This window comes from Phodopus roborovskii, unplaced genomic scaffold (genome assembly GCF_943737965.1).
Source record: "Phodopus roborovskii unplaced genomic scaffold, PHOROB, whole genome shotgun sequence".
In the NCBI taxonomy this organism is placed as follows: domain Eukaryota; kingdom Metazoa; phylum Chordata; class Mammalia; order Rodentia; family Cricetidae; genus Phodopus; species Phodopus roborovskii.
Genome location: NW_026126418.1, coordinates 34,623,081 through 34,639,733, shown reverse-complemented (window position 1 = coordinate 34,639,733; position 16,653 = coordinate 34,623,081). Strand labels below are relative to the sequence as shown.

At 38.3% G+C, this 16,653-nt stretch overlaps 1 protein-coding gene across 1 annotated transcript in view; it reads left to right on the top strand.

Moving 5' to 3' along the window:
* Nucleotides 1-14,804, top strand: part of Ubr3 (ubiquitin protein ligase E3 component n-recognin 3) — a 145,627-nt gene extending 130,823 nt beyond the window's left edge. The window contains exons 33-39 of the mRNA XM_051184512.1: nucleotides 4,425-4,549; nucleotides 6,739-6,846; nucleotides 6,951-7,076; nucleotides 9,081-9,260; nucleotides 11,210-11,419; nucleotides 11,838-11,977; nucleotides 12,254-14,804. Of these exons, the coding sequence (XP_051040469.1) occupies nucleotides 4,425-4,549; nucleotides 6,739-6,846; nucleotides 6,951-7,076; nucleotides 9,081-9,260; nucleotides 11,210-11,419; nucleotides 11,838-11,977; nucleotides 12,254-12,371 (1,007 nt within the window). The 3' untranslated portion in view covers nucleotides 12,372-14,804. The remainder of the gene's footprint in view (nucleotides 1-4,424; nucleotides 4,550-6,738; nucleotides 6,847-6,950; nucleotides 7,077-9,080; nucleotides 9,261-11,209; nucleotides 11,420-11,837; nucleotides 11,978-12,253) is intronic.
* The last annotated feature ends 1,849 nt before the right edge of the window (nucleotides 14,805-16,653 follow it).

Sequence of the window (16,653 nt, the reverse complement as noted above, 5' to 3'; positions counted from 1 at the left end):
GGACCATGGCCTTAGGTTTTAACCAAAGGTAGGAAGGAATTGAGTATGCTGAAATATCTGATCCTATTGTGCTTTAACATGTTAAGAAACTTGGTTTTCTTGATCAAATAAATGGTTTAGACTATACTCAGAAAATAAAACAGAACTACATAAAAATTATGTTAGGCAGAGCTCTGAATTTGAGACCAGTTTGGTCTACAGAGCCAGTTCCAGGACAGCCAAAGATACACAGAGAAACCCTGTCTCAAAAAAAAAAAAAAAAAACTAAATAAAATTTAAAAGTAATTCTGTGGATATAATTGATGAGCAAAAATGCTGGTTTAGTACTAAATTGTGAAGTCATTATTTGCTGAAGAAATCTTTAAAATTTACCTTGTGATTCTGTGTGTTCTTGTGTGCACTGGATAAGACACAGTTAGAGAAAATCCTACCAGACTCAGTTCTCTTCCTTCTGCAGGGGGCGGGTTCTGCAGATGAAACTCACTCTTCAGTCTTGGTAGAAAGCACCTTTACCCACTGAGCCACTTCATGCCTACTCTGCCATGCTGAAACATGCCTTTACTGAACAGTAGAAATGCTAAGATGAATGAAATGTGGACTTTGCCCTTGGGGGACCAGATAGACAAATACCTCATAGGCATTAAATTCAGTTTACCTGTAGTTAAATTGCTTCCAAACTTGTGCTTTAAGATTTAAAATAATTTGTGTTGTTTGTCTGGGTTAATCAACTTCCCATCTTTGTAGAGAGTACTGGGACAGATAATCAACTTAAAGAGGGCTATTGCAGTCAGAGTTTCAGAGCCACCATTGCTTGATCTCCCTGCCTTTGGGCCTGTGACAAGGTAGCACACTGGGGGAAGGCTGTGGTAAATGAAGCTGCTTTATGGTGTCCATGAAGGGGGTGGGGGTGGGCAGGACAGAGTCCTGATACCCCTTCAAGGGCGCACCCTTTCTGCCGCCTCCCACTACCACCACAGGCTGGCAATCAAGCCTTTGCATGATACATTTTAAGGGATGTTTACGATCCAAACCATGATACTATTTCTAAAAGCTGTCAAGAAGTTATTTTTTAAACAACAATAAAACCTGAGCATTCTTTATATTGGCTCATATCAGGTTGATGCGACCCTATACATCTTTGAAAGCTTCTTCTCTGTTTTTGCAGGGGGAGGTGGTGTGTGGCATTTAGACAGGATTTCTCTACATAGCCCTGGCTGCCCTGGAACTCACTATGTAGAACAAGCTGGCCTTTAACTCACAGAGATCCTCTTGCCTCTTGTCTTTGAGTGCTGGAATTAAAGGCATGCCTCACTACAGTGGACCTTAGACCAGAGATTTATGATTCTAGACTTTATTGTGGACTTCAATGAAACCACGAATCTTCTAAAACTGCCTGGAAAAATCTGATATGTATATGTACATTTTCTGAGCAGTTCCATAGTTCTTACCATATTTAAAAGAATATTGAACAATTCTCCTGAGAATTTGTGACCATAGACAAAGAAATAGTTATATAATAAAGAATAGCAGGAGGAAGTGTTTTCAGTTATAGAAGCAACAGATTATAATGGAATTAAAAAATGAGAGTTGAGAAACCACAGCAGAGAGAACTGGTGAAGACAGTGGTAGATGGGGAGGATAAACGGGGCAGAGGTCATGGTAGTTACTGTGTTTGCAGGGTAGGCACATGGTGAGCATGCTCATCACTTCCAAACTCCCAGGGTTCCAGCCTTCTTTGTAGACTTCCCTTTCTTCTCCCATATTAACCTGCCCATGCTTCTCCGTTGACACTCATACTGTCATAGGTTTTCTTGGAGGTGCACTAGACCAACTCTGGTATATTCTTGCTACTTGGCACATAACAGTCTGCCTTACTGTTTGATTTCTGTGAAGATACCATGACCAAGATAGCTGATGAAGGAGCTCTTAAGTGGGGTCTTGCTTACTGTTTCAGAGGGTTAATACTGATGATGGTGGGAAGTATGGCAGCAGGCAGGCATGGTGCTGGATAGTAGCTGAGAACTTGTATCTTATTTGTAAGATGGAGACCTAGAGACAGACTGGGCTTGACATGGGCTTTTGAAACCTCAAAGCTCACCTCGCGTGACACACCTCCTCCAACAAGGCCACACACCTCCTAATCCTTCCTAAGCAGTTCCAGCTGCTGGGAACCAAACGTTTGAATACATAAGCCTATGGGGTCATCTCATTCAGGCCACATACAGTCATCAACATGTACAGAATAGAATGAGGTGATTTATTTTCTGTGTAATTGCTTATTTTCTGTTTTGAAATTAAAAAAAAAAAACACTATTACTCTCATTTCAATCTTTAGTTCTTCTCTTGTGATCACTTTTATATAATCTTCCTGGGAATGTTGGCAGATTATTAGAAACAAAATTCAGTTGCCTGAAGAATACTCAAGGGGCTAGCATTAACTACCTTAGTAAGCGCACTTTGGGATGTTAAATAAAATAAAAACTTATTAAACTATTTGGGTTCTTCACTTACCAAAGAGAAAATGGAATGCAGCTTCTGGCCTAGAAAAGCATATCAGATTTTTTTTGGGGTGTGTGTGTGTGTGAGGGATTGAGTACATGTCATTAGTAACTCTAGATGATAAAAGGGAAGAGTAGGAACATTTGGTGTTTCCATGCAGTGCAAAATACTCCATAGAAGGGTTCTTATCTTTTTTCCTTCAGTTTTTTTGAGACACGGTTTCTCTGTGTAGTCCTGGCTGTCCTAGAACTTCCTTTGTAGATCAGGCTGGCCTCAAATTCACAGATGTCCACTGGCCTCAGCCTCCTGAGTGCTGGGATTAAAGGCATATGCTATCCTGACTTTCTTCTAAAGAATTTCTATGGTACTTTTAGGAAAAGAATAAAGAGTCTAATGTATTTTCATATCCTATTGTGGTGATATATTATTTATGATTTATTAAAGTTTGACTGAGGATTGAGAAAGCAAAGTCAGCCTTAGGCTATAGAAATCAGGCAGCCTTTAATCCCAGCACTCAGGAGGGAGAGACAGGGCCAGCCTGGTCTACAAAATGAGTTCCAGGACAGCCAGGGCTACACAGAGAAACCTGGTCTTCAAAAAACAAAGCAAAGCAAAACAAGACCAAAACAAACAAACAAAACAAAAACAAAACAAAACAAAAAAAAAAAAAAAAAAAAAAAAAAGAAAAGAAAAGAAAAAGAAAGAAATAAGACCTTTCTTTCCGCCTCCTCTTTTTTAAATTATATGGAGACAGGGTTTCTCTAGCTTTGGAGCCTGTCCTGGAACTTGCTCTGTAGACTAAGCTGGCCTTGAACTCAGAGATCCGACTGCCTCTGCCCACTGAGTGCTGGAATTAAAGGCATGTGTCATACCGCCCTGTTGAAATAAGACTTTCCTATAACAAAAGGCTAAAATATTATTTATAGTAGCTGTTATGTCTCTTTGTGGATTACTTTTTAATTTAAAGAAGCTTATGAAAAGAAATCTACTTCAGTAGTGTCTGAATGGCTTCCCAGTTAAGATCTTTTTATTGGCTGCCGAGTCTGTCACTAAATCTGGAACTTGACAATTTGGTTACATTGGCTGGTCACATTGGATGTTTCCCTCTACACCCCAGTGTTGTTGTTACAGATGTGTGCCTCTGTACCTGGCTTTTCATGGATTTAGTGGATGGAAATCAGGACCTCATGTTTGTGTACCAAGCACCTTACTGCCTAATCTGCCTCTTTTTCTTAAGGCAAAGTCATTAATTTCTCAGTGGTCTTGAGCTCACTGTACAGGGATGGCAGGCCTTGAACTTGCAATCCTTTTGCCCCAAACTCTCAAGTAGTTAGGATCACAGAGCTGCTCTACCAGGCCAAGGTGAGAGCACCTTCTAGAAGACATTGCTTCTCACTGACATTTCATAATTGCATAATAAATAGAGGAGCAGTCATAATTTTGGGTTTGTTGGGAAGTGTGATGGATGATTTTGGCTGCCAATTTGGTTGAATTTTAAGAACTGCCTAGTAGACATAGTGAGAGCCTGTCTCTAGTTGATTAGGGAGGTACAATTTGGCTGTGTCTGTGAGGGTATTTCTTGGGAGGAGAAACCAGCCATGAATATGGGCAGTGTTATCTCACAGGCTGGGGGCCAATGGGAAAAGAGAAGGGGAAAGCATCTGAGAGTCCTAGCATCATGCTCTTGTCACCCTGACTTCTACTACAACTGAAAGGATGAGACACAGCAGATCATTCTTCCTTTAAGTTGTTTAGGCCATGGCAACAGTAAGAACAATAGAGAAAATATAGCCCATTATAATTTCATTTTATTAACCATACATATGCTGAAAAGTTACAATGCAGGGAAAGGTATATATGTGTGAAATTTTCTTGAGTTCAAAATGTCTACGTTGCATACAAATGGTGTTGTCTTCCTGTTGTAGAACACTTCACCTGCATTGTGAAGGTACTCTTCACCCTACTGTACACACAGGCTCTGGCAGCACTTTCAGTCAAGGGCAGTGAAGAGGATCGGTCAGCCTGGAAACACGTTGGCGCTCTTAGAAAGGTAGTGTCTCCCTGACTTCCATCTCACTCAGTAGTTTGGGAAGCCATTTAAGTTGGGGATGGAAGCAAATGAGACTATGTATTTGGCTGTGTGTGTGTGAGAGAGAGGGAGAGAGAGAGAGAGAGAGAATTTTTCTGTTTTGTTTTTGTGGTGCTCCTGAATGCTCCACCCCTCAGCTCCAGCCTAATCTAAGAGTGGTTGTTAGAGAGACAAAATGAATTAACAGTTGTTTTAATTGGAAATGGAACACCTATGGGGGGGAAAGGGAAAGAAAAATAAGAAAATGTTTTATTGAATGTCTTAGAGGGTTACTATTGTTATGATAAAATGTAATGACCAAAAGCAACTTGGAGAAGAAAGGTTTATTTGGTTTATATGCCCTGAGTCACAGTCCATTGAAGGAAGCCAAGACAGGAATTCAAAACCTGATAATTTTGGAGCTTCTGACCTTAGAACTTGTCTGAACGTGCTTTAAAAAAAAAAAAAAAACCCAATTTTTATTTAAAGTTTTCTCTTCTGCTTTATGGATATTATGTCCTAATTCTAAAGTAGAAAACATTCCTGAGTTTACAGCTGCACTCACAGTGTGACTTGCCTCATTTTGCAAGGTCAGAAGCTCCAAAATTATCAAGAAAAATTCTATTCATTAGCCACACATGTTTGTTACTAGAGTTTCTTTATGAAGAAGAATTTTTGGAAAATGGGAATTATAGTTGTAGACATTTTGGAGTTCACAGTCTAGGTGAAAAGAAAACAGTAACATGGATGGAACATTGAGGGTAAAAAAGCAAGCATCACCAGTTAACAGGTTCTGTTCTCCAGCTGTGAATGCCATCATTATTCAGGATGGTGCTGGAAGGGAAGCTCAGTGGTAGAGTGCTTACCTTGTATGCTAACTGCTGAGGAGAGTGTACAGTAGGTACTGCATACATGTATGAATGCAAGTTAATTAATTTAAAATTTAATTCGCAAAAATAACAGTAAGAGTTCAGAGCAAGCTTAAATTCCTTGATGTGTTTTCAGTTATTCTTTATATTTTAAAAGTATAGTTAATAAGGAGAATGACTATAGAAATTTTTTAGATTTCAACATTATTATGATTATATATTTGTATTATTTTAATATATCAGTGAATAAGGGATACATTTCTTTGATATAAAATTTTTATTGAAAATTTTAAAGAAAAGTTTTATTTTGTTTGTTTTTCAAAACAGGGTTTCTCTGTATAATAGCTCTGGCTGTCCCAGAAGTCACTTTGTAGATCAGGCTGGCCTTGAACTCACAGAGATTCTTCTGCCTCTGCCTCCTGAGTGCTGGTATGAACCACTATGCCCAGCTTGTTGAAAAGTTTTAATTTATAACTTTTCCCTTTCTTATGAAATGTAAGTGGTTACCAAGCTTCATTTATAGAGCATTATTTAATGCAGTTACTTATATATTGTATGATAAATATTTTATCACAGTTATATTTTTACACAAAGATTTTTAAAAACGTCTTTAGGGAATTTGTAGGCATTGTGACCTTATTATTTTTTTATTACATATGAAATGCTGTTAATATACACTTTTATTTGACTCTTTCCAGGTTGCAAACCTTTTCCCTATAGTTCAGATCTGTTGTATTTGTTACCTGTAAAGTATCTAAGTCAGTGTTCCATAGCTCAGGGGAACTCCTCTTCAGGATCAGTTCTCAGGAGTGGAAGTTTTTTGGGATATATATGTACATACATACATACATACATACTTACATACATAATATATATTACATTCTGGGTTTTTGTTGTTGTTTTGTTCTGTTTTTTTTTTTTTTTTTTTTTTTTTTTTTGTTTTGTTTTCTTATCAAGATAGGGTTTCTCTGTGGCTTTGGAACCTGTCCTGGAACTTGCTCTGTAGATGAGGCTGGCCTGGAACTCACAGAGATCCACCTGCCTCTGCCTCCCAAGTGCTGGGACTAAAGGTGTGCACCACCACAATACTACATTCTGTGTTTTAAAGGCATAATTGGGATAGTTTTAACCACTTACTCAATTTTGTGAATACAGTATATAATTAACCTGGATTTAGAAGAAATGAAGTTCACCTGTTTGAGAAATAATACAATTGCGATTTTACTACATGAAAGGGGATTATTTCCATGAACTTTTCTTTCAGTGTCCAATGTAAAGTTGATGTTTTAACTTTTCCCGCAGAATACGTGTGATGCAGAGAAGTCTGGTGAGGTGCTGCTGAGCTTTGTTGTAAGTGAACTGTCGAAAGGGAAGTTGTATTGTGAAGAAGGAACCCAGGAGTGTGCAGTGGTATGTCTGTTCTCTTAGATTGTGTTGTTGCCACTAAGAATGAGTGTTTGAAAAGCTGCATCTATTGCAGAATGAATTCTTACATTTTTCTTTGTTAACTTTAGGTTAGTCCTATTGCTTGGTCTCCTGATTCCATGGAAAAATACATCCAGGCCTTCTGTTTACCTTTCCTCAGGATCAGTAGCCTTCTTCAGCACCACCTCTTTGGGGAAGATCTACCAAGTTGCCAGGTATAATTTGGGGTAGGGAGTAGGGATCCTTATTACAGCAGGCCAATTTTTAAATCATACTGATACATAGTAGAAACCTTACATCACTTAATATGCAGAACAGTGCTATGAGGACATGTCAGTCTAGCTCAAAGGACTAGGTGTCCATATTATTGTTTTGTGGTTATTAGCATCACTTATTTTTTTTCCTGATAACATTGATAATTATGGATGGGTGAGCAGTTTTAGATCAATTTAGTGCAAATTTAGGCCAAATACTTGAATAAGAATGGTGCTCATTCTGCTGATATTTGTATCAATGGCATCACATGCTTTTATAAAAGTTCATTATGTGCCAAGCCTGGTGGAACTAGTCTTATCAGGAGGCAAAGTTATTTTTGATATAATTAGTAAAAATCATAGATACAGGAATTGAAGCATCTGTAAGGTATGGAAGGGTTGATGTGTTTCCTGAATGAAGCTGGGTGTTATGAAGTGTCGTTAGTTACATCTCTGGGAAGATGGGCTTTGAATGGAATAGGAATTGACCCAGCATGCAAAGGAGAGGAGATTCACTAGCCTCCAACACAGCCTTGATTAAATACAGAGGGTCTGGGAAAATCTGTTTGTGTTTATAAGACTAACAGGCACCTTTAAAAGTAAGCTTAAGGGGGTTGGTGGCGTGGCTCAGTTGGAGAGTTCTTGCCTAACATGCTCGGAAGCTTGTATTCAATCCCTGGCACTGGGCATAGTGTTTAATCCCAGTACTTGGGAGGTAGAGGCAAGAAGACCAGAAGTTTAAGGTCTTAACTACTTTGCGAATGTGAGGTGAGCTTGGGATACTTGAGACAATGTCTCATAAAGAAAATAAAACTTTTGAAGCCAATCTTGATTAGAGAATCCAGGCCAGCCAATGTGATATAGTGTGAGCCTGCCTCAAAAAGAGGAGAAAAACAAATATAAAGAATACATATTATTTATTCTCATTTCTCTACTTCTTTTATTACTGATCAGAGCTTCAGATTTGACAGATCATTCTGTGAATTAAAAAATTACCCCCCAGCACTCTTTCAAAATAAAACAAAATGAAAACAACTTTGCTTTATGTGTATTGAGCCTGAGAAAATTATCTAGCTTTTCTTCCTGTGAATTCTATGGGTTTTGTTCTTTATCTACATTGGTGACCAGTCCACTACAGCCCCATTTCTTGGGCTGGTGATCAGATGCAGAGCCTTTCAAGCACCCTACCACTCAGCTGCACCCTTGCCCGTGGGTTTTGAGGCATAGTGTCATAATTTATAGTTCAAGCTTGTTATGAGTAAGTTTTTCCGGCAGCCTGGAGCCACCGCCGTGCCAGCCCCAAATAACACACAGAGATACTGTATTAGATATAATTCTGTTGGCCAGTTACTAGCATTTCTTATTAGCTAGCTCTGTCTTAAATATTAATCCATTTCTATTAATCTAAGTATTTCCACGTGGTTTCATTTTACCGGAGAGAGGGGCTGGCATGCTGCTCTCTATCCTCCATCTTGAATCTCCTCCCTACCACTTCCTCTCTCCTCATCTCATAGACCCACCTATCCTGCTTTCCTATTGGCCAACAGTGCTTTATTCATTAACCAATAAGAGAAACATATTTACAGAATGACATCTCCCATCACAAGCTGCCTTCAAACTGTTTCTTCAAACTTGAACTTTTATATTCCTGCTTCTATCTCTGAGTGTTAGATTATGGGTGTACCTGCCACACCCAGCTCAATGTACATGCTTTTTATTGAACTGCTAACTTCTGTAAACTATTCATCAGTTACAGTTTATATGACAATTGTATAAAAGAAGCAGATGGAAGACTTGTAGGAGTTATATTTTAAAGAAAAAATATTTGGAGGATCCTTGGATAAAATAGGAGGACCCTTCTCCCCTTTTTGTTGCTTCTACTTCTTTCACTTATTTTCATTTGAGGAAGTAATTGGTGCAGATGACAATTAAAATATCTTGAAAATTCTATTTCATGTCTAAAAGGAAGAAGAAGAATTTTCAGTTCTTGCAAGCTGCCTGGGACTTCTGCCAACTTTTTACCAAACAGATCACCCGTTCATCAGTGCCTCATGTCTGGACTGGCCAGTTGCAGCATTTGACATTATAACTCAGTGGTGTTTTGAGATAAGGTCATTTACGGAGAGGCACGCAGAACAAGGAAAGGTATGTAGAAAGAGTAAGCCGCTTGTCATGGTGGCGACGTGCTCATAGGTAAGAGAACAATGGAAACATTCAAATTTCAGGTCATGTGTGGCAGCAGGTTAAACTGATAAAGTTGAAGAAATAGTTGACTCATAAGTAGTAAAAAGCAGAAATATGTCAGCTAAAAAGGTCTATTAGTTGTTACTTTTAGCTTAAGCCAGTAGATTTTGATTAAATCATTTAAGCAACTATCACAGTAGCACTGGAAGATAAAAAAATAAAGTTAATAAATTATATTCTTAGTTGTGAAACTGTTGTCTCATGTTTAAAAAGTATTTGAACTGAAAACGCAAAGATTATGTCTTTAACTGAATGTGGCTTTATGGTGCCAGCTTGGTTGCTAAGGGGTTTGCCACCAGAGAGTGGGAAAGCAGGCAGCAGGGGGCGCTGCTTTTGTCATGGTTTCTGTACAGCCTTTCTTTATAAAGGAATTACTGTTAATTGAGAAATGGAGTGATGTGAAGACATTGTTCTAAAGGGTAGTTCTGTTGCCCTTTAGTAGATAAAGTAAGGCAATAAGACAGCAGAAATTGTTCAGATATGAAGACTCTAGACTGTTTTTCTGCTAGTAAAAGTCAGAAAGTAACTAGGGTGAGAGTCCATGCAGGTGACTTTCTGATCTTAGATGCAAATCATCAGCATCTTCTAGTTCTCATGGAACATGTCCCTGCTTATGTTTCATCTGGGTGTTGTCTGCATATTTAGGAAGACTGCCCCATTTGGTGGTCAGGGCTTTCATCATTTTCTTCTGTTTCCATTGTTAGTATACCAACTCATGAGTGCATTGCAGACTTTAAAATGCCTGTAAATTTGTCCATTGCTGCTGCTTCTGTCTCAGGCAGCCCTACTACCCTTCTGTTGAATCTATCACTTTTTGAGGCTTTACCTCTTCGATCAAGATTGTCTGTTAGTCCATCTTTATAGTCCTAACCTCCTCCATCTCTAGTGCTGTGTTTAATCATTTCTGTATTCATGGACAAGATTCAAACCAGGGCCTCAAGTGTGATGAGCTCTGAATCTCCAAGTGCCACTGAGCTCAGCTTCTGTTTACAGCATTTGTTTCTTTAATGTATCTTTGTTTGCTTTTTCCAGACAGGGTTTCTCTGTGTAGCCTTGGCTGTCCTGGAACTCATAGAGATCCGCCCTTCTCTGCCTCCCAAGTGCTAGGATTAAAGGTGTGCACCACCACCACCCAGCTTTTTAATGATCTTAATGAAGGCCTCACAGAACAGAAATTCTTATTTTTCTTTGAGTTTCTCAGTTCCTAGAAAGTGTATTATAGAAATTAGTCACCTAATAAGCATATCCAACTATACTGTGAATGGAGTAATATCTAGAAAAAATAAATCCAGTACCTTTTTACAACTGCAAATAGTAAATAAAGTTTGCCCCGCAGGAAGCTTTAACTAACGTGGAGTTTTTCCTTTGCAACTAAGAAGTTTATTCGAAGAGTTATAGGCTAGCACTTATAGACACTAATACCCTTGAGAGCCTAAACTATATGGTTGTTACCTATTATAGGAGGGAATAATAACTTACAATTTGACTTCTGCTAAAGAAAAGTGTAAAAATCATTTATGTGTGACAGGTCAAGACCCAATGTCAGAATATGTTTAGCTATTTTATTTACAAATATATTTTCATGCATGTTCAGAGATACTATCTTTTTTCTCTTAAAAAATAACATGCTTTAGGGTGCTTACTATAAAATTTTACATGTTATAATTGAAATCTGTATGGAAATAAAGAATAATAATTTCTAAAGGACTTTTTGTTTGTAAAATGGGAAAAGAAGGATTCTTAGAGTAAGTCTAAATAAAAGCCTTTTAAAAATTGAATGTGTAATTTTAATATCCTATATACATGGACTGATGGCTGAATTATTTATTTATTTATTTTGGATGTTTTAGGCTTTGCTTATCCAAGAGTCAAGATGGAAGTTACCACACCTACTACAGTTGCCTGAGAATTACAACACCATTTTTCAGTACTACCATAGAAAAACCTGTAGTGTCTGCACCAAGGTTCCTAAAGACCCAGCTGTTTGCCTTGTTTGTGGCACTTTTGTATGCCTGAAAGGCCTGTGCTGCAAGCAACAAAGTTACTGTGAATGTGTGCTGGTAAGCAAGTGGCAGAAGTATAAATCCAGCCCAGGGGAAAAGCTCTTCACAGTCTGAGTTAAACAGTGCATTCAGAGGCAAAACCCAGGCTGTTATTTAAGACACAAAACCTTTCTTAAGTACAATTTCAGTTCTCCTTACTCTTACCCACTTTTCCACTGAGCTGGGAAATAGTTTCACTGATGCCCGAGGGTGCTAGCTAGCCTCTGAGCTAGGTGAGCTACAGCTGCATAGTGCTTACCCAGACTCTTCCCAATGCATCAACTAGCTGTGGGGGCTGAGGTTATGGCTTTAGATAGATGAAATCTTATTTTAAAATTAAATAGTTTTATATTATTAACAATTAAGATGTTGATTTTTCTGTAAAGGCCATTTGATTTAAAGTGTATTGTTATATTTTAATTTTTTTGTTTTAAAGCATTCTCAGAATTGTGGTGCCGGAACTGGAATTTTCCTTTTAATCAATGCATCAGTGATTATCATCATTCGAGGCCACCGCTTCTGCCTCTGGGGTTCCGTCTATCTGGATGCTCATGGAGAAGAGGACCGGGACCTTAGGTTAGCCCTGCTTGGATGTGTCAGGTGTTTTCCTGAAGCTCTAGCATAGAAACAAGTGTACCACACTTGGTTTTGCAATTGTAACTTAAAATATTACAAAGTCTGACAATCATTAATTTAAATAGTTATTTCTAGCTTGGAAATATTTTTCCTATCCAAAATGCAGACCACACTAAATAAAGTCATAGTTGTCTTTGCTGCAGCATGTTAAAGAAGAGACGCATATGAAAGCCTGACTGCTTGTATAACTTAATGCCCTTGTTCTTTGTGTTGCAGGCGAGGCAAACCTCTCTACATCTGTGAGGAGCGATACAGGGTTCTCGAGCAGCAGTGGATTTCGCACACTTTTGACCACATCAATAAAAGATGGGGTCCACATTACAATGGGCTGTGACATACACCTCAGCATTGCATATATTACCATTTTCATTGATATTGATTTATCAACAGTAAGCTTTAATTTAATTTGGGGGGATTGATGTCTTTGCTGAGGGATTTAAAAGAAAACATAACATTATGAAGCCTTTCCAAAATTAGGTGCTTGGTAACCACATTAATGATATAATAATTTTTCTCAATATCTGGACAACAAGTAAGTTAAATCATTCTTTAGTGGTCATTTTTTAAGTGCACAATTAATAAAAAGCACAACTTGTCCACAAAAATTATTCAGAAATGATTTCCCCTATAATGCCCTTATCAGCTATTCACTGATAGAGTGGATGTGATTTGATTGAAGTTTACTGCTATGTGTTTTCATTTGCATCTGCTAAACATAATGCATCTTTTTCTTTGTCATCCTTGTATTGATTTGAGATTTTTGCTGTATGTAATTAGAAAAAATGTAAAACATGATTTATGTGAAATATTGTATAGTAAAAATTGGTCTAATAGTAGAACTTTAAATTTTTTTCTTATTGTGAGAATCTGTTAAAAGTTTAAGGCTTTGCTGAAAACTTAATTCATTCTCAGGAATTTCATAAACGCTTTCCCCGGGTAAATAATTGAACTAGCTGTAAAATAGATAGCTGCTGTCAGTATAGTGCAGTGCACTGGGGGAGAGGCTGAGCATATGTGTGGTGGGGGAGGGCCTTAAAAATGAAAATGTGTGGGCTGAGGGTATAGCTCAATGGTAGACTGCTTAGCTGACATTCTCAAAACCTGAGTTTCATCTTCAGCACCACACACTCAAAAATCAATTTGCCATTTCAATTGAATGAATTATCAAGAGTTGTTAGTGACAAGTAGATTTTACAATAAAGTCAAAAGGGTTGAGAACGAATACATGGCAGAGTTTTGATTCTGTGCATGCTCACCTTTTTACCAACCAAGCTTGTATTTCTATGACCATATTGAAAATGCTCATTGGTCCCAACAGATGAACTTTAATTTCTGGAACTTTCCTACCGACTGAAGCACTCGTGTGTGTTATGTTCATGCAATATAATCACTGCTACATCTGTGTGGTTTCCCAAAGGGGGAAAGGCTCAGAGGGGCTGACCCTCGTGAAACTGCTATAAGATCAGCTTAGGTATTAGGGGTTTTAGTTCAGAATGAGAGTAACTGAGCTAAAATACACTCAGTAAGATGGAAGGAAGATGACAGAAAAGCATGTTTTATTGCTTCCAAGATTTTTTTTTTTACAGGTGATTCAATAATTTGATGATTACTTCACACATATAGTACTATCAAGCAATTCCTGGCACTTCGGATTTCCATGGCTTGTTATATTGCGGTGGTGATGCATGCCTTTAATCCCAGCACTTGGGAGACAGAGGCAGATGGATTTCTGTGAGTTCAAGGCCAGCCTGGTCTACAAAATGAGTTCCAGGACAGCCAGGGCTACACAGAGAAACCATGTCTCAAAAAACCAAACAAATAAAAAATAACAAGTGAACTAAGAAACACTGAGTGAGAAAATATAAAAATAATAGACCCATGTTCTAAACTTTTGGAATGACAAGGCATTACAGGATATGAAAGTTAACATCAAATAACAGCATTGCATTAAAGTAAGGGAAGCAGAGGAGTTCAGATTGTCAGACTACCTGCAGCGCTTTATATGTGGAAGTGGCTTGCTATTTTTATATACATTTACAATATTAAGATAACTTTCTGTAAGACTAGAATGATTTGTTCAGGTGAATCACTGTCTTTCCAACACCTGCTCTTTAAAAAATACTGTGTTATAAGTTCAGCTGTTACCTTTCTGCATCAGTCATTATGAATATCAGACCATTGTAAGTGTGGTTGAGGAGCAAAATGCTAATTACATCTCTAGTAAATACTGTTACAGGATTCATGGACTTGAATAATTCTACAGTTTGGAACTCTGATGCTATATATACATGGTATAATGTATTCAGACTTTGATCACTACATATTTAAACGGAATGTTTATGGTTGTGCATATGGATGTGAAGTGAAAATATTAGCCTTAACTTTAAAATTTGGATATTTGATAGTGTTTATTTTGATATTGGTGAATTAGTCGCCAGTAAGTTTTAAAAAAGCACTTGGTTGAGAATTGTACTTGAATACATACATGCATGCTGCTAAATTAGAACTTCCATTTCCCCTAACTTTTATAAGTCCCATTTATAAACCCACTTTTAAAATAACAGGTCCAAGCTAGAGTGATGTGTGTATATTATTCAAAAACATGTACTGGTGTGATCTTGTATGAATGATCATTTAAATACAGTACATTACTGTAGAAGCAAAATCAACCTTTATAATTAAGCAGGAATTACAAAACTAGGAATAAGTGACGTTGTAAGATATGTTAATAAAACCTACTGTCATTTGCTTTGTGCAAGATCCTTAACATGTTGAATGTCATGTTCTTTTCCAGCGATGTTAACAGTGACACATGTGAGTGATGACGTAATTAAGAACTGCCTTGCAAAGGGTCAGCAACAGGTCTGTGTGTCCTCTTGCTTCCTCCTGCAGGACAGGTCCTGTTGCTTTTGTGTGTTCTCATAACCACACCTTTGCAAGTGTTTGTGTTTGGGGGAATGGAAGAAAGATGCATGTGTAGACCTGAGGCACACAGCTCTGGTCCCTGCTTTCTGCTGAGAGTTCCCACCTAGGCTTGGAAACTGCTTCCTAAGGGCATTTGTTTTGAATATCTGTGGTCCTATATGAACTGACAGTTTTCATCAGTGCTCCTCTGTCTCGTGGCTCACCAGGTGGTTATTTAGTTTTGTACACTGTGATGTTCATTGATTTCTATGACCTGTACATGATGTTGACCATAAGGCACTGAAGGGGATGTAACCCAAGGCACTCACACCACCTTCAGGGTTGTAACTCTCATTCCCAAATTCCTTGTGTTGGCTTTTTTGAGATCGTGTTGGAAAATAACAAAATAAAGCATCAACAAAAACAAGACCCATTTTCAACCACTAGAATCTAATCAGCCAGGAGCATCTCCTGTGATACATTTGATTAGCTATAGCTGTGGAGAGGGATGGATGAAGACTGGCTCCACCCCTCCTGTTCACGCCAGTCCTTTCCTCAGGCCTTATTATCTGCCTGGATCGTATTAAGCACTCTTTAATTCAACAGTGATGAGCTGGAATGGGCAGAATTTGAGCAACGAGATCACTTCTGTGTTTACACCACTTTTAAAACCCTCTGTTAATCAGGCATGAGTTGAGGGATGTAATGAAGTCACAATATGATTTAAGGAGCAGATTGTTAAAAAGTATTTGTGCATGCACACTTGTGGGATGTTTCTGTGTGTCGGGGGGCAGGTGTAACAGCATGCATATGGAGGTCAAAGGACAACTTGGTGGACTTGGTTCTCTACCTTATGTCGGTTCCAGGGATCATCAGATCATCAAGCTTCTCGACAAGCATCTCTACCCACTGAGCCTCCTGTCTCCCCTGAAGATGAGATTGAACAGGAGTTTTCAGTTTTCCTTTAAAATTGTCAAACTAGCTTCAGTGTTGAAGTGTTTGAAGTTCATTTATTTCTGGGTGGTGGTGGCACAAGCCTGTAATCCTAGCACTCAGGAGGCAGGGGCAGGTGGATCTCTGTGGGTTCAAGGCCAGCCTGGTCTATAAAGCAAGTTCCAGGACAGTCAATGCTGTTACACAGAGAAATCTAGTCTTGAAAAACCAAACACACACACACACATTCTGCTTGTTTATGTAGTACATACTTATTGGACTCTTACTGTGCAGTGTGATAAATGTTGAAAATACAATGGGAAAGAAATCAGATGGTTACTCAAAGTTTTGTGTTTGATAAAGGTTAGTATGTGTCGGGTGTGTGTTTTGGGCAAAATGGAAACTGCTACTCTTAATCAGAATGGGGCAGATGAACAAACTTCTGGGTGCTAGGGATGTAGATGACCACTAAATACCACATGACATTATGGGAGTGTGAGGAATAATCTCAGACAAGTATCAGACCTATTTCAAAGACCCAGAGTTGTAAGAATACCTGTAGCTATGGGCCTGAGAGGAACCATCCTGACCCTGAGCATAGGTGGTTTTGAGAGGAAGGTAAATCATGAGCTGCAGAAGTGGTTTGTAAGCCATTCTGATGGTTTAATTTTACCAGAGTAGGAAGTTGTTCTTAGGGCTTTAGATAATCAAATAGTATGATCAGGTTTTATGAGTCAGTGGCTGTATGGAGCCTGGCTTGTTCATTTATAGTCTAGGTG